General features: G+C 34.6%; 1 protein-coding gene across 1 annotated transcript; it reads left to right on the top strand.

Moving 5' to 3' along the window:
• Nucleotides 1-4,136: 4,136 nt before the first annotated feature.
• Nucleotides 4,137-20,369, top strand: LOC106672555 (tubulin glycylase 3A-like). Its single transcript, XM_014404079.2, has 10 exons — nucleotides 4,137-4,682; nucleotides 9,877-10,006; nucleotides 10,072-10,247; nucleotides 15,400-15,609; nucleotides 15,663-15,854; nucleotides 15,995-16,208; nucleotides 16,266-16,356; nucleotides 16,417-16,587; nucleotides 16,742-16,998; nucleotides 19,336-20,369. Exons 1-10 carry the CDS (start codon nucleotides 4,332-4,334, stop codon nucleotides 20,139-20,141), a joined length of 2,598 nt encoding a protein of 865 aa, XP_014259565.2. The 5' UTR covers nucleotides 4,137-4,331; the 3' UTR covers nucleotides 20,142-20,369.
• The last annotated feature ends 861 nt before the right edge of the window (nucleotides 20,370-21,230 follow it).

Raw genomic sequence — 21,230 nt, 5'->3', positions numbered from 1 at the left:
GGCTGAATTTTTTCTTTCAACACAAAACGGATTAAGTTAAATCAACATTAAAAAAACAAAAAAAACATCCTTGATAAAAATATTTGATTTAATGAATTGAGAAAACTTAAAGAAATCTTAAAAGGAAACAATTAAGATGTAGTTAAGTGCAACCCAACTTACAAAAAACTGCAAATAACCCAAAACAAGCTTTTACAGCTCTATCAACCCAAACCAAGATTGACGTAATTTACCTAAATTCTGGGGTTCAATATGTGTGTATTTTCATGGACTCAAAATGTCAAAAGTTTTTTTGCTAGAAGTGCAAGTAGTACAAAGCCATAATAAAAGGCATCGAGCAAAAACGAGCACTTATAGCAAGAGCCCAACATAATCTCTTTGGGACCTTGTAGAGTCTCAAAGACTTTAGGATATAATATAAAGTAAATTTAGCTGTAGGTTTTTAAATTAATTTTTCCACTCTTATTATATCAGCAGTATGTAAATAATTAGCTATATCAATTGTACATAAAATTTTAGGAGTCATAAAAGGAATTGACCTCGGGTCACTGGTGTTACAAATATTATATTATACGTATGCATGTAAAATATTGTAAATAAAATTAAGTTGTTATACAGGGAATCAACAATCCAATTATTTTAGTGCCTGGCACATTTAAGGATTTTTATTATATATAAATCCGGACTCTAGAGATGAATGAGTTATTTGAAGGAAAAAACGGCGCTTCGGTTATGTTAAACCCTCAAGACCGTTCCCTATGTAGGGTTTTAATCTATTCAAGCGCCTTGCAAAGAGGTAATTTTACTTGGGATTTTTTACACAAGACAAAAATGAATTTATTTACTGTACATTGAAAACATTATTCTGTGGAAAAAATGATAATATAGAACAAAATAATGTTTTCTTACTTGTTATTATTGTATTATGTGATGCCATGATAATTTGTTTTATTTTCTTTACAATGTCTATAAATGTACATCATTATTATTAAATCCATTAGAGTTTGTGATTCGATTGACCAAATAACTTCTTTCAATTAAATAATCTTTATGTAAGGTATTGGTTAAGATAAAATTATTATTTTATTATTACTGATGTGTTATATTGTTTGAATTGCCAGGATAAATTTCTGTTATTTTCTTTGTAACATAAATTTTTGGGCTGGAAAAGGGGGCAAAGCCTACTTCATTCTGCCATTTATANAATCTTTATGATATCTCTAAATGTTTATTATTATTAATTTTACTACCAAATTTTTAATTGTACACAATGGCAAGTTAAATTTTTTATTTTTTTATGTTATTATTAATTTAATACTGCATTTTATGGTTTGTAATGCCAAGATAAATTTGTGTTATTTTCTATAAAATGTATTGTTTGGGCTGAAAAAGGGGGCAAAGCCTACTTGATTCTGCCCTAAGCTCAAACATGTATAAGTGCTTATTTTTTTTATTTTATTTTTTTATTTTAACGAGGGTTCGCAACAGCAGAGGTCATATAAACCCTCAGGGTGCCGGTGTTTTTGGAAAAAAGCCGATTTGTAAGTATGTCGGGTTCGAATGCAGGGCCGCTGGATTCGAACCCGGGACCTTTACCTTACAGTGATGAGCGCCGTGTCAACGACTAAACCTTGCGGCCACCGATGCCCTATAAATGCTTATTGTTCTTAATTTTACTACTACATTTTATTGTATGCAATGCCATGAGAAATTTGTTTTATTTTCTTTGTAATATGTAAACTTTTTTTTCTTTTAACGAGGGTTTGCAACAGGTTATACCAACCCTCGGGGTGCTGGTGTTTTTGAAAAAAGCCTATACACATTATTATTAAATTTATTTTATACAATGCCAGGATACACACCCTAACTGATACATTTAAAACATCTATCTTAAGCTATGACTCCAAACAGTCCCTCATAATCTGATCTATCCTTTTGCCATCAAAACCTTTACTTATTCCTTTTAATATACTTAATTTGAAAGGCCAAATGTATTAAAAAAATCCATTTTAAATTAAATTTAAGACTAATTGTTCCTGCACCTTTTTACATAAACAATAACACACTTCACATGCCAACAGTTTTTTCATCCATCAAAACATATTACAGACGTTTTCATAGTAAATTACAAAATCACACTAACACAACTACTATTACTCCATTCTCTACAATTACGATATAAACCTCTTTAAAAGAATATGGATAAGAGACATCGTAAATGATTAATATAATTTATTTTTTTATTAATCCAGAGTGGCTGACAATGGGTTGCTTTCTCTGAACACACCCGTAATGCCACAAACAATAAATTATCCAACCTGCTGGTTGTGTACAGTACATGCACAGTTGTAGATACAAATAAATTAAGTAAAAAATTCCTATTCTATTTATTTATTATTATAGATTTTTAAGGGCGTTTTAACGGCTAAGATCTTTTCACACCCTAACATCCAAACCTTCTATCTTAAGTTAGCTATATCCCTTCTGAGTGCTATAAAGCCCTGACTCCAAACATTCACTCATAAACTAATTTATTTTATTGCCATCCAAAGCTTTAGTTTATCCTTTTAAAATTCTAAATTTGGAAGGCCAAATGTATGCAAAAATCCCATTTTAAATTACATATAAAATATATTCCTGTTTTTTAATTAGAATTTCCAATTTTTGTTCCATAATTTAAACATTTCCCATAGGCTTGTATGGCTAATAATAATAATGGTGTCAGACTAGCAACAGTCTCAGCATGAGTATAGGCTCATCCTTATGCTTTTATTCTTCCATTCAAATATGATAGACAAACTAATGTTACATAACAGTAATAAGAAACAAATATACACACCTTTTTTTATTTTTTTAAATTTATTTTTATTTTATTTTATTTTTTTTTTTAAGCTAACTTTCTTATTTAAATTGCGATTTTGGGCATTGCAGTTTATTACCCCACAATTTGCATTTTCTCATATTTCATTTTTCTGCTCTGGCAGTCTCAAAAATTCCTGAAAAAAGAAAGACATCTTGCAAGCACACTCTCATTCAAACATTAGCAGATAAACATTCAATGATATAACAATTTGGAAAAAGGCCTAAATCTCATTATAAATTCCAATAAATTTGAGAAAGCGAGAAGAAAGAAGAAAAGAGAAAGAAACACTGGGGGCCCAGTAACTGCTTTAAATCACTAGAAAGGTTGAGATGATGATTATTATTATTATTATTATTATATTAATATTACTATTGTATGTACTGAAAGCCAACTCCCATCTGCATGCCTGAGACTGTAACCGATTAATACAAAATAAATAAAAATTTGTACTTAAAGTACTTATTTTGTACTTTATAAATTATATGATTTTTTTGTGATTGAGATTTTTCTGTACTATATCCTTTCGAAATGAGTATGAACTAGACGAAAAAGAAAATATATATCTAGATTAAAAAAGTTAATTATTAGTCGATGTTCGATCTGACATTCATGCTGATGCTTTTAATTATTTTAGTGCATATTATAATGTTTGAGGCTTTATTGGTACATATTATATGGCATATTTGAGAATTTTTTACTGCATATAAATGTAGACTCTAGTGATGAATTGTGAGGGGCTGAAGGAGAAAAAACGGCGCTTAAGTTATGTTAAACCTTCATGACCATTCCCTAAGAAGGGTTTTAATCTATTCAAGCGCCTGGCTGAGAAGAAATTTTACTTTGGGATTTTCTTCTATCAAGAAGAGACAAACCAATCTAGCGTTTCTCATTTGCACATTTTCTGAGCTTCCTCGAAAAAAAATTGAATCAAGGTTATAATTTTGGTCTGTGAATTCGTGAAATTCACCTTCATACCCACAGAATGAGCGTGTGAACGACTTCGTATTTGAATTGAACGTTTATGAGCTCGAATTCGGAAAAACTGCACTTATTCTAAGCACTACTCGTTAACGCGTTTTCGTACACGCAAATGATATTATTTTTGTTTTGTTTTTTGTATGCAGGCCTAAAACATATCCATGCTAAAAATTACAGTTGTGAATCGTTTCATACTTTCAAAGAAGCAAATAAAGTCCATAGTAAAGTAGTGGATACGGACTAATTTCGTAATTATAGCTGGTTTGTATACGGTATTATCGATCTAGAGTTAGGCAGTAGGCTCGGTATTGCAAGAGGTCACGGTCTCTGATCGAGGAAGAAGAGTATAAGGGTAGAAACGAGGTCAAATTCAAGAGAGGTCGGAGTACCAGTTGGCGATGTCGGATGGTTAAGGGCTTAAGAAGACCACCTGTAGGCGGTGCTGGCATCGTTACGGCTGTAAGCTTCTTCCTCCACAGTCTGGGTAGAGATGTCCGAAGAGTCGGCTGCGGACTTGGCGGGCTCTGATGATTCTCCAGAGATCGAGACGTCAGACATAGGAGTCCAGGCCGGCCCCTTAGACGAAGAAGAGACGTTTGTCGAGAAAGCAGAAGAAAACGAGAGCGAAGAAACCAACGCTCTTGAAGAAAATGCGTCCATCAAAGAGAAAAAGAGACTCGACGACAAAAGACAGCGAGGCCGGTCCAAAGGCAAAATATCCCCGTCAATCCTTAAGAAAAAAAGAAGATCGTCCTCTTGTGCCAGTTCTATAATTACTCATCCATCAATTTCACCTGAAAGGCTTAAGGAATTACGGGAAATAGTTGAAAAAGCAGCTCAGGTGATTTCCTGCTCTTAGCAAACTATACCGGTGATCAACAATTTTCAAATACAGCACTATTGCACGCAAATTAATTTTCAAATTGATATGGTATTTTATAATAAGAATTCTTCTAAACCTTACGAGATGAATTTGTTTAGTGGTTGTACTACTGTTTGGGGGGCTATACCGAAACTTTTCGGTTGTTTTTAGCATGCAACATTCATAACGCACTTGTTGCAAGTACAAACACGTTGCTAGTTTGATTTATTCTCTTAAAACTAAATATTTGCTAAAATTTTCAAAAAGAGTGCAAAGAATTAAAACTAGCTATTTATTACGTTTTAAATAAACTACTGAAAACCACAGATCAATTATTTATGGAGATGGACTCAAGATTTTTAATACTAGTGCTTACTAAGCCATTACCTTACGACAGTTATGAACATTTGGTAAAATAAATATTGATTAAAAAAATTGTTATCCCTAAATTTTAAAATATCAAAATTGTGCAAAGTAGTTTGACACATACACTTATATATGTTACATAGGTAATTTCATTTTTTTAGATTTGTTATTATTAGATGGAAGTTAAAGTTATTGTATTATTTTTTATTTTTTTTGACTAAATCATCAACCATAAAGTTTCTGCTTTGCTTTGAACTAGAAGAAAACGGATAAAATATCCCCAATTGTTCTGTGATTGCGCGGGACGGTTAATTGATAAAAAAATCAAATGTATGTCCGTGCAATACATGCTGGATTTTTATTTGTACAGATATGTTTCATTCTAAGGTGTGGATATTTTGAATGGAGGTCTATTTTAAACTAGCACATCAAGTGATTTCTATTTATAGATCTACGTAAAGATCTAGTATCTCAACGACTCTGGAGTGTATTTATTTTCTCCAGGTTAACACGCATCTTAAAATAGACGTGTTAGGTCAAGTTTTGACACGAGATCGGTTTTCCATCCATTTCAAACGTATATTTGAAAATAAAAATGTCAAAAATAATACTCAAGCACTATACTAAAGGGCCTAATTTTATAATAAGATGCGTTAACTAAGCCCTCTTCGTAAAAAACAAAAACGAAACTTTTTATTCGTATTCATTAATTTAAGTTAAACAGTATAATACTCAGTTATATAGTAGAAAAAGATAAACATAATAAGAAAATTGAAAATGCTCTTGTTTTAAGGCCAAAGGAACCTGAGAAAGTCCGCCCGATGTGTATCACATTATGAAAGTATAGTCATGGCTCCGTACAGGGAGCGAGTCGGAGAAATGTTGAGTACAGCGGTGTTTTTTAAATTAATTTTTAGAAAATAGTTTGGTGATGATGTTTTGCATGTGTTATTTATTATTAGAGTGAATGAATGCGGCGAGAGGACAGATGACTGAGAGTCAACAACGCTACCGAATCTTACTTTTTGCTTAGAGATATGAAATGAAAAAATAAAAATAAAAAATAAAACCCTAGCGTTTAGTATAAACATATATAAATTATATAGAAATTATATGACTCGTAGAAGAAGTGTCGACCTCACTCGATTAAGAATAGGTCATACGAGGTTGACACATGAGCCCGCGTATGTGTCCGGCAAGTAGAGAAAAATTGCTCGATGTGTCTCACATAATTGAAGCGTGAAACCTCTCGGCTCCATATAAAGAGCGTGTAGGAATGCCACCCGACATGAAAATTGTGCTTGAGCATGGGAACAAGTATATGATAGTTTTACTGTATATAATAGTTTATAGATTTTGGTGTCCACTAGTGTGTATTGAGTGAGAATGTATTTATTGGCGTGAATGTGTAGTGTGAGAGGGCCGGCGGAATAGCACGTTCTCTACCTTGAGTGTATGGTGTCTAAATGAGAAATAATCTATTTAAGAATGAGTGAGAGTGAATGGTTTTGAATCTAGCAATTGCATTCGTCGGGTGCTGAAATGACCTAGTAGAAATTGAAGAAGCGTGTTCGGATAAGATTTTTGACGAATGGGATTTAAGATCTTTATGGATCGTTTGATTGGTGACTTAGAAAAGAGCATTGAGGATACGGTAGAGACTTTAGATTGAAAGGATTGAATTTGCTGGATAATTAAAAAATAATGAAAAATTTCTTTAAAATACAAAAATGCACATGACGTTTCAAATATTGCCCAGTACTAAGGGGGGCGACGGTGGCCGCAACGGTTTAGGCGTTGACTAAACTCAGCTCATCACTGTAAGGTAATCCAGCGGCCCTGCATTCGAACCCGACATACTTCAAATGGGCTTTTTTTTTTCAAAAACACCGGCACCCCGAGGATTGATATAACCTTTGCTGTTGAGAACCCTCTTAAAAAATGTACTAATAGAAATACAATTATGAATAATTTTGAAATAAATCCAACAATGAATAATTTTTTCCTTCTGTGGGATTAAGACAGAACTTAAAGAAAAACTTGGTTTTAAGCCGAGGGATACTTATTTCATTTTTAACATCTTTTATTACAGAACTACCGACAACGCATTTATCGAAAGCTTTTTTTTTTCTGCCGATAAATTTGTTCACTATTTTTTAAAAGTTTATTTTCTTATATTATTTATGAACTCTTTTTGTTGGTAATTTAGAAATAAATTTTTTAAAAATGTTTTTGTTTTTCATACAAAATTGAGACATTTTTAAGGTGTGGAGCTATAAGGGAACAACTTCGTTGTACTTCTACACCAAAAATTTAACGTTTTTAAGAAATATTTTGCCAGCACTGCTGGAAGATGTTCCTTTGCAACATCGGTTGGATATGTATTTTCAGCAAGATGGTAGCCCGGCACATAGTGCGAGGTTTGTTTCAAGTTACCTCGAGAAAAAGTTAACGGGAATGGCCACCCCAATCACCGGACCTAACTCCGATTGAATATTTTTTGTGGGTACTTAAAAAATAATGTCTACGGAACTTGTGATCTCTTCGGTAGACGATCTGGAAGAAAGGATAACCTTAGTCTGCCTAAACCTAGAACCGGCCTCCAAAGATCTGCTAAAAACAGGGCTTGGAAGATCAGAACTTCAGCATGTGTGGCCGGTGATGGTGCCCACTTTGAACAGTTTCTTTATATGATAGACAATTTAGAAATACATTTTTTTTTCAATTTTTTGTTTTTCATACAAAATTGAGAATAAATTTTGAAAGCCATGTCAGATTTAACAAAATCTTTTTTTTATGTTTTCAGGAGACACTATCAAATAATTGGAAAAAAGTAATTGGGTCACATAAAAAAAAATGTTGATTGGTGTATTCTGCAATATTTAGGGGGGAAATCTATTTATATTACTCAAAATAAAATTTATCAGAAACGTTTGTTTTTAGCGACCAGTTTAATATTTTGTTTAATTTGTTGAAGTCCTGAGGAGCGGTCAGAAATGAAGTATTTTAGAAAAACACATTTTTTTGCCGAGTCATCTTCAGGGCCTGGATAAATTACAATTTCTCTCCTCAGGCCACGCCACGGTAAAATGACCTTCAAAAAACACAAAGCAGAACACACTTTTTTTCCAAAGTCAAAGTTCCAACACCAACAGCCTACAAATCCGATGTAATTTATAAAATCAATTGTATGAACTGTCCAGCTATATACATTAGGATTAAATTACAATATTTGGACAAACGGAAAAAAAAGATACATCTATGAGTGTAAAACACAAAATAACAATCCTAAAGCATGGCCACACACCGATTTCGACAAAATACAATATTAAACACTGAAAAAAATACAAACGCAATTTTTAGAAATGGTTTACATTAACAGAGACACATACAGCATTAACTACATAACAGATACATGCAAACTCAGCGTAGTTACGATATTGCATAAATCCCGTATCACAAATCAATCCAGAAAATTCCCCTTCTCGACTTCTTCTGAGTCAAATAAAACCGCCTACGACCAAAGAAATTTTCCCAGATTTACCGCGTCCCCCACCCTGTCACAATCTTATGAAAACAGCAGAATATATGTAAATTCATTTTTCACAATTTCACATAAAACAAATATGTCACCAAAAGAATAGCGCCACATTTTATGCGACTATGAAATACTTGGTTCCATATTTATATTAATTACATTGGTATTGCATTTTTTCCAATCAACGTATGCTTTGTAATTCACCTGTGTGGCCCTGAAGATGACCCGAATAAAGATCGAAACGTCGGCACAAAAATGTCTTTTTCTAAATACTTCAACAAATTTATCAGAATCCATGAAATACGTGCATTTTAATTTTTTTAATTTGCTTTCATTAAAAAATGCGTGGAGCACAAACATCGGTCACCGGTGTATAAATCAGTAATCAGTACATGAAAATATTGTATAGTACTGTGTACTATTTAGTGACCGTTAAGTAATGATTATTAAGAGATTGTGAGATGCGGTCCGGTTTGATGTAAGTTTATAAAAACATTTTCTTTATCGTGCCAACGTTTGGATCTTTATTGAGATATCATCACGACCTGGTATTAATAAACATTCTTTCAATTATACAAATACATATAAGATATGACTATGAATTAATACAATTTTGTATAAATACTACTACTGTACTACAATATAGAAATTTTTCGGTTTAATCAAAGTATTTGTACTCAAGCAAAGTGTGTGTTTTCTGTGTAGATGTGTCTTTTGTGGTGGTGTTGAGAGTGTTAGTGAGATGTTAATGTTTTTTGTTTATATATGTTTAATTTTGAACGAGTGGGGAAGAAAGTAAGAATAGAAATTTATTTTTCTACGAGTCGCTTCTTTGGGACCAATGAAACCTAAAATTCATAGGTAAATTTAATATATTGTGTACATCATTGAATAAACTCATTTTAAATTTTATATGAATTTGTATCATTTAAACAATGTTTATAAATCCAAGGCTCTGAAGTTGATCTCAATAACGATCGAAACATTGGCACGATATATTTAAATAAATATTTATTAACGGTCACTAATCACCACACATTGGCACGATAAAGAAAATGTTTTTCTAAACCTACATTACACCAGACCGCATCTCACGATCACTAAATAATCATTGTAAGTACGTTGTGTTAATGATTTGAGTTCTTACACATCCTGAACATTTTACAACTGGTCTACTAAACCAACCTTTTGGAACTGATATTAAAAGAAATATTACTAAAAAACAATTAAAAAAAAACATTAAATAAATACTTTCTCATTTTATTATAGCATCACAAAACTTTCACAATCCTCGGGAGGTACCCGTCTATAAAGGAAGCACTCAAGAATAGGGGTTGGGTACAGAATTTCGACCTCCAGCGACTAACACTGCCGAAGCAGAGGCAGTTCGACGATGACGGTTGATCTTATGAAATAGCATTTGTAGAGAAGGGCAACAAAATAAAATGTGAGAACTTTTTTTAGTGAGCGTTTTGGCCCGATTGCAAAGTGCAGACGAGACGGAACGACTGGTCATATCACGTCTCCTTCGCCACACACCGGTGAGCTTCCTCTGGGCGACGTCGGAAAACATCGACTGGAATTCTTTGAGCAAAACCACTCTCGTTTCGAGGTTTCCGAGAGTCTACTTCACTACTAAGGTAACTCGTGCGAATATCACTTTCAGCCTTTAGTTAACCTTCACTTAGTCATCAAGTTAAACGAAAAACGCCGGAGTTTCTCCAGAATAATTTTATCCGATTAATCTACTTTTAATAGTGATGGATCATTAAATAGCCACAATAGCCGTTACTGGATCAATCAATAACCCGAATTAGTGTCCTCAGGTTAATCGTCAACAGTGATCAGTCAATGTACCTATGGTGTAGTACTTTAAAGATCAAATAAGGACACATCTTCGAGAGTACGATGAATGGCCAAGTTTAACCAGAAATTTTGAAAAAAAAAAGTTCATGACAATTTTTGGTTTTCTTTGTGTAACTAACTGTAAATAATAAAAAAAGGTAAATATTGTTTAAAGAATCATGAAAAAATGTTAATATGAAAAATGATTCTAGGAGGTTGGTTTTTGTAAAGTTCAAATACACCTTTCTCGGCAATTTTTCCACATGAGTAATTTCTGTCAATGGGTTTGAATTTTTTTAATGGACGATCACTGAAATATTTCGTTCAAAAGTATAGGTTGTATGATAAACAAAACTAAGTTTTTAAAATAATTTTCATGACAGACAATACAACTAGAAGTCACAGCCGTGCTTTCCTCTGATCTCTAGACTTCAATTGCTTCGGATGAGCTCCAGTCAGTCAAACATCCAACGAATAGCCGAATGGGACAACTTTGGAGCATCAACCACTGCGTACGTTATCTTCGGTGGAAACCTGGAATCGACACCCACAAATTAAAAGACAAGAATTAAACAGACGCTTCTGACAACTATACAAATTATTACGAAGAACATCACATGTATCACCAAAATAAACCAACATTTTTTAAGACACTACTGAAGCTTATGTGGGACGATGGTAAATTGAGCCGACCTCACCGCTACCTGAGGTGGGATTGTCCGTGAGCTTTAATCCCTGATGTAAAAGAGGTGTCTGGCAATGGTCATGTGTATAGAGCCGTGGATAAATAAATCCTTAACCAATCGTTCAGTCTTGTTTCCGACTGTCTTCAATAATTATGTTGGGAACGCACGAAGAAATCGTTAAAGTGACTGTGGTCACCGGGCACCCGGGGTGTTTGCACTTATTAATAAATAACTTCAAATATCGCTAGCAGTTCACAATGGAACCATGAGAAATCAAATGGAGGTGAGTTTCAATGTAGACATGCAATTTATATTTGAATTAGAAATTGTAAACAAGCTTTCATCAAGTCACTGTTATGAGTATTCGAGAACCGCAAAATCAGCAGCATTCAGCTTGTTAACAGGCTGTGTTCAGGAAAGTTCACCCTTAAAATTAATTAATCATTTATTTAAAACTGAATGCGTTTTTGATGACATTGCATCTACATAATGTACTTATGACTCCAGCTTCCTTCTGCCATCGGCACTTTACATTTCCTGGTAAACAGGAATAATCCATAACCGGCACATTTTGCATACCTACTTGGTTAACCCCATGAGGTCGGCACAATTTGACACCGCACCCAGTTTGGACATACGAACATCCAAAGATATCCTCGGAACAATTCAACGCGCCCTGCTTCGTTTCCAACACTACCTAAACCATTAACTTTATCCATCTCTACTCCCGGGAAAGCAACTGAAGCGGATATGAACCCGGGACATCCTTACGAGGTCTACCTTGATTTACGTTTAATAGAAGACCAACACATACAAATAAAAAGACAGGAACTGACCTGACGCTTCGCACTACTGTATAAACTACTTGGACGCAAATCTAACATGTCAGCAAAAAACTCACTACAAAACACTACTGAAATTGATTTAGCATTTGGGCTGAAACTATGAGGCATCGTTAAACTTATCATATCCAACTTCCGATCAAAAGTCTTTAAAACATAGTAGACGCTCCTTACCACCCTTAACAACGACCTCAAAATACCCTTTGTAAATAAATTAATCCACCATCAAAGTTGCCAGGTTTCATTCAACATAATCCATCCCTACAATCCCGTCAGACGATTAAAGCGGAGATTGCCCCGGGACTTGCTTACCCAGGTCTAACCGTTGAGAAAAATTGGGAGATCAACAAAGGTTGTTGTTCCTCCTGTCAGTATGATTTGTAAATATTTTTCAGAACTTTACAATTGTTTACAATTTTTACATTACATTGTTGTTTTTCCCTCTTGACCTCTACAAGCGATGTTTCTTCAATAACTTGCTGTTCTATTTCTTCGTCATGTTTCTTCTTCTTTTTCTCAGAAGATTTTTCTACATCTCTCAAAACCGGTGAGCTTTGGGATAACTTCCTCTTTCGACTGTCACTTCCACCTTCGTTCCATTTCCCTCACAGCTTTCTTCAGCTTCTTTTGATAGCCAATCAGCAGGAGTTTTGTCATTATGTCCACCATATTTATCGAGCAGACTTTTCATTGTCATTGTTTTTTCAAAGATGCCTTTTCCCCTTAGCCCCATTTCCTCGGATAATTATCTACGTCCATGATTATTCTTTTGATTTTCGCTACCAAGCCATGAACACCTCGCATTTGTAGATGTCATTAAGTAAACAGCTAGGCACACCACCTCCCCTTTTGTTGTCATGTTGACAATTTCTTCATCCAATTCAATTCCATCCTCGAACCTCAATACACCGGGAAGCATTATTTTCCGTAGCAAATGGCATTTACTGCGCTGTCTTTCATCACTATTCTTTCAAATTGAGTTAGAAGACCTTCAAGCGGCCTTATAACTCTTCAAGGGCACGATTTATCCTTGTGAATGAATTCTAGAAGTAAAAAGAAATTCCTATGGTTTGAACTTTTTTAAAAAAAGTGATAATTGCTATTAAGAATAGGTTTTTAATAGCCTGCATATTTCAGCAGTGTTTCGTGGGTTGGTATCATCCCGCGCCGTGAACTGGAAGTCGATACGGCCTTAATTATTAACAGCTAGCTATCAATATTTCCATTTCTGTTGCCTAACTCGAGATCAGTGTTGCCGAATGATCGGCTGTCTTGTGCCTGTAACTGTTTTTGTTCCAAATCGGCCTTCGGAGAGAAATTCCATCGGGTAAAACTTGGAAACATTAAACGCAAAACAGAGGCCGACCCGCACGAGGGGCAATTTTTTCGAAATAGAATTACCCAATATTGAAAGTTCTGTGGCAAAATTGAGATTTATTGATGTTTTTCAGTTGTATAGATTCAATAATCAATACACTATAAATTGATATAGTCACACGCACTATAACATCGGTGTGTGTGAGAGAGAGAGAGAGAGAGAATTATGGTGGGTTGACCACTTAATTTTTACTCGATGAGGTGATAGTACCCCCTTGTGGGCATCCTTTGGTTGTGCTAACTGGTCCTTTCCTCTGCTTGTCTCACCTTTTTTGGTTTTTTAACATTTATCCAATGCATCTAGATATGGTGTGATGTACGTTTCTTTCTCTCTCAAAACTTGGAATCCCCTTACACGATTTAAAAAACAAAAATAACAGACAGTTAAACGATTTAAAGTACTTCACTACCTACTGGACCCGACGATCAAGGTTACCATTAAAATCAAAACTTTCTACCTACAGACATATTTGCATGTTTGAGTGCCAAGTTGGTCAATATGCATTGGCCAAATATTCCAATATTCAAAAATTACGAAGTTTTCCGTCAACGATTTTAAGACTAATTGTTTCTTACATAAACCCCTTCTTATATAAACAATAACACACTTCACAAAGATCTTCACAGTGTTTTTTCACCCATCAAAACATCGCCCCCCTTCCCAGGCGCTTTTTATTTTACACTGCTGCCGGTGTGTAAACTAGTTCATGGAAAAAGTTGACGAGTTCTGTTTTCCTCGTGGAACTCGCCCGCGACATCGCGAAAATCATAGACTGCGAAATGTAATTTCACCCTTTCAACCAACGCATCCTGTCAACTACAGCACAATTTTATATTCGACAAAAGACCAAAAATATATCCACTATTTCTCAACGTTGAGAAGAAAGAAAGTAAAAATAATGTTAATGATTATTTCGAGATCGTGAGGTGCGGTCTGGTGACGTAGGTTTTACAAAAACATTTTCTTTATCGTGCCAACGTTTCGATCTTTATTGAGATCATCTTCAGGGCCTTGTGTTGACTGCATTTCAACAAAAAAGTTCTCTGTTTGATAGCCGTTGCAAGTTTCTTCTCATTGTTGGCGATGTCCTTTAGAATACTCTTTGCTTGGTGTCCATATGTAGTTGAAATCTGTTCATAGAATAGTTTTTTCGTTCTTCTCGTGTAGAAATGTGTGGTGTTTAACCGTTAGCCAATGATTATTTGGAGATCGTGAGATGCGGTCTGGTGTGACGTAGGTTTTAGAAGCACCAAGACAAGAGACCAAGCAAAGAGTATTCTGAAGGACATCGCCAACAATGAGAAGAAACTTGCATCGGCTATCAATCACAGACCTTTTTTGTTGAAATGCGGCAACACAAGGCCCTGAAGATGATCTCAATAAAGATCGAAACGTTGGCACGATAAAGAAAACGTTTTTGTAAAACCTACGTCACACCACACAAAAATGTTATTCTTCCTTATTCTTTAATGCTTAATGTCGATGCAATTAAAAATTGTTGAAAGGAAACAAAAACCAACAATCTAGGCAAGTTTTTTTCGAAAGAAAGATGTATTTATATAATTATATAATTATAAAATAGTGAAGGCCACAGATGAAGAGATAAAGGCAACAAATTATAGTGAGGTTTTAAGTGTGCACAATTTCGCTTTTTCCTGTATTTTCTTTTTCACCTTCGAACTGTGTCATAAAATCATAACTGTTATATCTCACGCACATCCGAGTGTAATCAAATAGCCTCTAACAGCTATGATTCCGTGTCTCTAGTAAATCAGACGGAATTGAAAAAGCCCCTTTTTATAATCCACCCCCTTTCTAATTGCACTGTTACAGTCATTGAATAAAGGTTTAGTCAAGATATCAGAAGATACGACCAGTTTTGATAAAAAGTAAGGAAACTCGCGTGACTTTGCAAATTCAATCTGAAGAAGGATTGACCCAGTTTTGCGAGTCTTCTCTTGTGTGTATAAATACAATAAAACAGTGTCAACCGTTCCGGGTCTAACCGGAATCGTATAATTTACAAACTTTTCCCTTACAGGTCGGCATTTGTAATTATCTGCAGCAGTCGCATTGGTTTTGCGAGGCCGGCATCTCGAACACGATGTTTCCCAGGTGTTACAGCATATCCAACAGCGACGACTTGGACGTCTTTATCAAAGACTTTCGTCTGACGGCGTGCGTCGGTCTTCTTAAACGGCTGACTTCCTTCATCGACGAGTCTCAAGTGGTATTCGACGAAAAAGGAAAGGTATGGAGAGGTATGGACAAAGAGGACTTTTCATTAAAGGCCGTATTCCGCAGATACCGTTGAAGACGGTGGAGTTCGCTGTTAAAAGGATAACGGAATTTGTAGCGAAAGAGAGCCACGAAGACATAGACAGAGAGACGGAAGAAAAAGTGTGGGATCACCAATGGGACCAATTTTTGACTTTTTATTATCAATTCGTTCATCACGGGCACAAATTTGTCGCAGCGAGTGATGCTCAAATAACGGTCGAGTATATTATATTCTTCCTATTTTAAGTATTTAATAATTTAGTTTATAAAATGTACGACTTTCATGATCAAACATTACAAATACAACTCAGCTTGAAATTATAAAGCAATTTGAAATAATTGAATCTAAATCGCAGGAGATATATTCATGCAGTAAGATGACATTGGCCGCGTTGGACGATTGTTGGCCTCAAAAAAATATGGACGGTACCAACAATTTGTGGATCGTCAAGCCGGGCGCGAAGTCTAGAGGAAGGGGGATCGTCGTGTTGAATAAATTAGAGGAGATCGTGGCACGAGTGAGTTGCTTTCAATCAAACGAGCCTAGATTCGTCGTCCAAAAATATATAGGTAAATAAATAGATATGGCCTTTTCATGGCAGAAACTATCCAGTCTTTTTATCGCAGAACGACCTCTGTTAATATACAACACGAAATTCGACATAAGACAATGGTTTCTCGTCACGAGCGTCTACCCTCTGACGATTTGGATGTACAAGTGAGATTAAAACTGTTGCTACTTTACAACGTTGTCATGACGATATTTTTGTTGTTCTAGAGAGAGCTATCTCAGATTTTGTTCGCAGCTTTTCTCCCTGAATAACATGCACGAATCTGTGCATTTGTCGAACAACGCGATTCAGTGCAAATATAAAAATGCTCATAAAAGGGATCGCGCCCTACCAGATGAAAACATGTGGGACTGCTATACGTTTAAAACATACCTGAGGTACATATCTTTGATTTTTTTCCTATTTATCATATCTTGATATATTTTAAATTTTTTCGAACAAAATGATTCAATTTTATTCGATCTTTTTGGTGCATCGCATTAGCTGCATTTATTATATCTTTAAACATTTATTAACAGAGTCCCATTTCAGGACTCTCGGCCTCCCATCGGATCGGTGGGACTCCGTTATTTACAGAGGGATGAAAGAATGCATCACAGGTGCTCTCCTGGCAGCACAGGAACACATGGAACACAGAAGGAATTGTTTCGAATTGTACGGCGCCGATTTTATGCTTACTGAAGATCTCGTACCGTGGCTGATCGAGATCAACTCGAGTCCTTGCATGTCGCCGACTACCTCTGTCACAGCAAGGATGTGTTCCCAATGTTTGGAAGACGTCATTAAGGGTATTTTAAATTTTTACACCTTTCGATTATCTCATTTTCCTTGCCATTTAAAAACGGAGGCCAACCCCCTAACCATCCCTAATCAACGATTAACATTGATGATAAATATATTAAGTTTTGTGGTCCGATTGACCAATTAAATTCTTTTCAATTAATTCATCTTTAATTAAGGTTTTGGTTGAGATAAAAAAGTCAGTGACACGAGAGATACTTTTTTATGTCAACCGAAACCTTAATTGATGATAAAATAACCGCATTTTTAACCAAATCAGACATTCGGCACAATATTTATGTATTAATCTATGTTTTTAGCCCTGGTTAACCATTTAAAATGATTATTTAAATGGATCTATAATTTTTATGTAAAGTTGGGTTGAGGCAAAAATTATGAATCATGTATGGTGATTAGTGACCGTTAATCGATATTTATTTAGAGATCGTGAGATGCGGTCTGGTGTGATGTAGGTTCCAGAAAAACATTTTCTTTATCGTGCCAACGTTTCGAACTTTATTGAGATCATCTTCAGGTCCTGGGATTTACACCATCCACTATTCCTAATAATACTACATTTATTCTATCGAATACAAATAAACCAACATACATTTCCATACCATTTATCCAAGGCCTATCACACAGATTAAACACATTTCTCTTGTCCGATAACTTCAAAATAGCCTTCAAAAATTATAAAACGATTCAAACACTTTTTTCCAAAATTAAAGATCCCACACCAATAACAAATAAATCTGACGTAATCTACAAGATCAACTGTTTAAACTGCCCGGTAACTTACATGGTCTTGCATCCCAATATCTGTATAAGAGAGTAAAGCAACATATGTATGATTGCAAAAAACCCAAGCAAATTCCTACAACACTCGCTACCCACCATTTTGAACACCAACACAATTTCGACTTCAAAAATCCAAAAATATTACATACAGAACAAAACAAATATAACGTATTTAATAATACTTATTTATTAATTACGTATTTATTAATACTTATATTTAATATAATATAACGTAATTTCTTAGAAATGGTTTATATCAACCGAGATAAACACAGCATCAATTACAGAACAGATACATGTAAACTCAGTCGCAGCTACGCCAATATCATTAATCACATTCAATACAGATAACATACCTATATCATCACATTATATTCCGCACATCAAATATTTTTCACATAGTCTAATTTACCAACAATTCAGCTTTCCTTTTCCAATTTATCCCTTTCTATATAATCCTGAAAGGATAATCTGGCCACCAACACATTTTTTCCCTTCGTCGGCTCCTTTCACCTCAAAAAAGCCCACGCCTTATACAAAAATGTCTTTTCTATACCGTCATCCTTCCCCACCCCTTCAAAATCCAATGTATATAAACACAAAAGAGCAAAATCTCACTGGCACTCTCGACACAACATTCAAGAATGACACATTTACAAAGAAGACAAACACTTTGAGTGAGTAGAAATACTTTGATTGAATATATAAAATATATTTTGCATTGTATAAATTCACTTTTCCACATCCAAAATGTAGTTGTTAAATGTAAACAATGTTTGTAAATCCCAGGCCCTGAAGATGATCTCAATAAAGATGGAAACGTTGGCACGATAAAGAAAATGTTTTTCTGGAACCTACATCACACCAGACCGCATCTCACGATCTCTAAATAAATTATGAATCAATTTAAACTATTTATGTAGTTCGGCCGTTTATGATCATCCAACCAAACCACGCATAGTCCTCAAAAATTAATCAGTTTATAATAAAAATATATTTCAGAGCAAAACAGGCTAGAATTTCAGACCTATTTTATACCAGGGAAAAGGATCTTCCTTCCTCGGCACCCTCAAAAGCCACCTTTTATACATAAAGTCATAAATATGTAAGAGTGGAAGGTCGAGTGTGGTTATGGTCCCCAGTTGTTATTGCATAATCTCAGGACAATGTTTAATACTGATTTGGCTTTATGCAAAATGTTTGGGTTTTTGCCTATGTGCTTTCTCCATTTGAGCTTTCTCCAATATCTTTCTCTTCTTTCAACCTCACGGTGAATTTTTTTATTAGCAACTGCTACTCTTTTTAAAAATGGTTTTTTTTTCTAAGGAATCGTCGTAACTCAGTGAGACAATCTGAAAACACTCTTAGGTGATTGATTATTTCCGAAACCAATAATATATATCCACTTCTGGGATATAAATGAAAATTGACTGAAGTTATTGGGCAATCTTTTAAATGGCTATAACGAAGCTTCCTCTGTTTTACCCCTTATATTTGTTCGTCAGTTTATTTGAAATAGTAATTAACATAAAACTTATTTTTAGTTGTTATAGACAAAAGGTACAACAAGGAAGCAGATACAGGTATGTTCGAATTAGCATACAGACAGCAGGTTTCAAGCCCTCAGCCGTACATGGGCATGAATTTGACAGTGAAAGGAAACAAAATCGGTAGAGGAGGAATGAGATCAAGAAAAGGGAGTGAAGATTTGACGAGAGATCTAGGCTCGCCGAACGTTAAAGAGGCGATCTCGAGGCTGAGCGATCGTTTGAAGGAGGAGCCGAGGCTCGGAGAAAGTACAGGGAACGGAGAAAACACCGATGATGGGAAATATGGTGATGTGGTGACCACCAGTTCGGGCGTGAGCTCTGGAGTTTCGGACAGCGAATATAACAAGCGTCGCGTGAAGGTCGAAACCAAGAAACGGTCGTACAAGAAACACTGCTGCGTCAAAAAGGCCAGCATCACACAAGCGGTGGCGCGTTATAAATCGAGAAACTACGACGAAATAGCAAAGCGTTTAAGACTCCAGAGTGAAAACATCAAATGCAAAACTGTGCAGATACCGCAAACAACAGAGTTGTTCGACTGGAAAAAGAGGATCGAGCAGACGAGAGCCGACTGCAGGAAAATGCTGCAGAAAATCACGCAGATCGATAAAAGCGACTTGATTCCAAATTTGAACAATAACGAAAAAATATCTTGCAAAAAAAGTAAAACTTGTGGCTCGAAAATCAATCTGCCCGACATAAAATCGAATCCAAAATGTGAGATAAACAACAACAACATAACTACTTTGACCAAAATCAATTCAGGTAACAGCAATAACCAACTGCCCTCTTGCGCTTAATTGTAAATTACTAGTAAATAAAAACAATATTTAAGACTATTTATTTTCATGTATTGTAGCCGTTAATTTTGCCAATTCAATTGCTGAACTAATCACGCCTTAAACATTTAGTTTGGTTCAAAATTTTAATGATTATTGTGCCAAAAAAAAACATGGTTCTGAAAAAAGTAAATAGCTGTAATAAATAAATTATTTTATGCTAAATGACCAAAATGTTTCAGAATTATCTCTGCCTTGTATTTTATCAGTTAATTTCAATTTAACTGAACAAAATATGTTAAAATTATATTGAATAATATTTTGGTTCGATTTGCTATAAATGTTATATTGTTGTTATATTTTATTTTTGTGCATTGTTATTTAAATAATTTAATTGATGTATTACAAAATGTGTTGTTTTATTTTCTACCTTTTACACACAAATCAAAATTAAATATCTAATCTTTAAACAAATAAAAGTCAACAGATGAAAAAGAACAATACCAAAAGTTGTGAACAATTTTGATAATTTTAATTGAACATCAGAAAAGAAGAATTATTGTCACAGCGTACCAAAACCAATGTTGAATTATAGAACATTATGATTCATAGAAATTCTTGCCAAATATGAATAAACAATTTAAATCTGCAGAATTGGAGAATAAATCTATTTATTATTATAGATTGAATTTAGTGCTGTGGAAAATTTTCATACTTCTCCAACAGCAGTGAAAAAATCAAACCACCAGAATGTTAGAAAGAAGCTTTATAGAAAAACAAACAAAGAAGAACAAACTATTCAAAGATTTATTTACAAAATCCAATTGTAAACAGAAGTGGGAGATTTTATGTGCTCTTTTTACTTTGATGAATGGAGGACTCTAAGAGAAAATTAAAAATATAAAGGGTGGCCATTTTGCCTCTCAGTGTATTATAAGTATTACGCAAATAAAAATGTACAGTTTTATATTATTTTTATTTAGAAAAGTACTCAACCACTTTAGGTTATAATCTTCCTTAAACAGAAAATTTGGTGTTAAGAATAACTCACAACCACCAGACTAATTGTAAGTTTATAGTTCCCATTTTTCATATTTCAATCTTCATTTT

The sequence above is a fragment of the Cimex lectularius genome, unplaced genomic scaffold (assembly GCF_000648675.2).
Source record: "Cimex lectularius strain Harlan isolate CLEC.00 unplaced genomic scaffold, Clec_2.1 scaffold139, whole genome shotgun sequence".
Classification (NCBI taxonomy): Eukaryota; Metazoa; Arthropoda; class Insecta; order Hemiptera; family Cimicidae; genus Cimex; species Cimex lectularius.
This window is presented reverse-complemented; position numbering and strand designations above follow the sequence as displayed.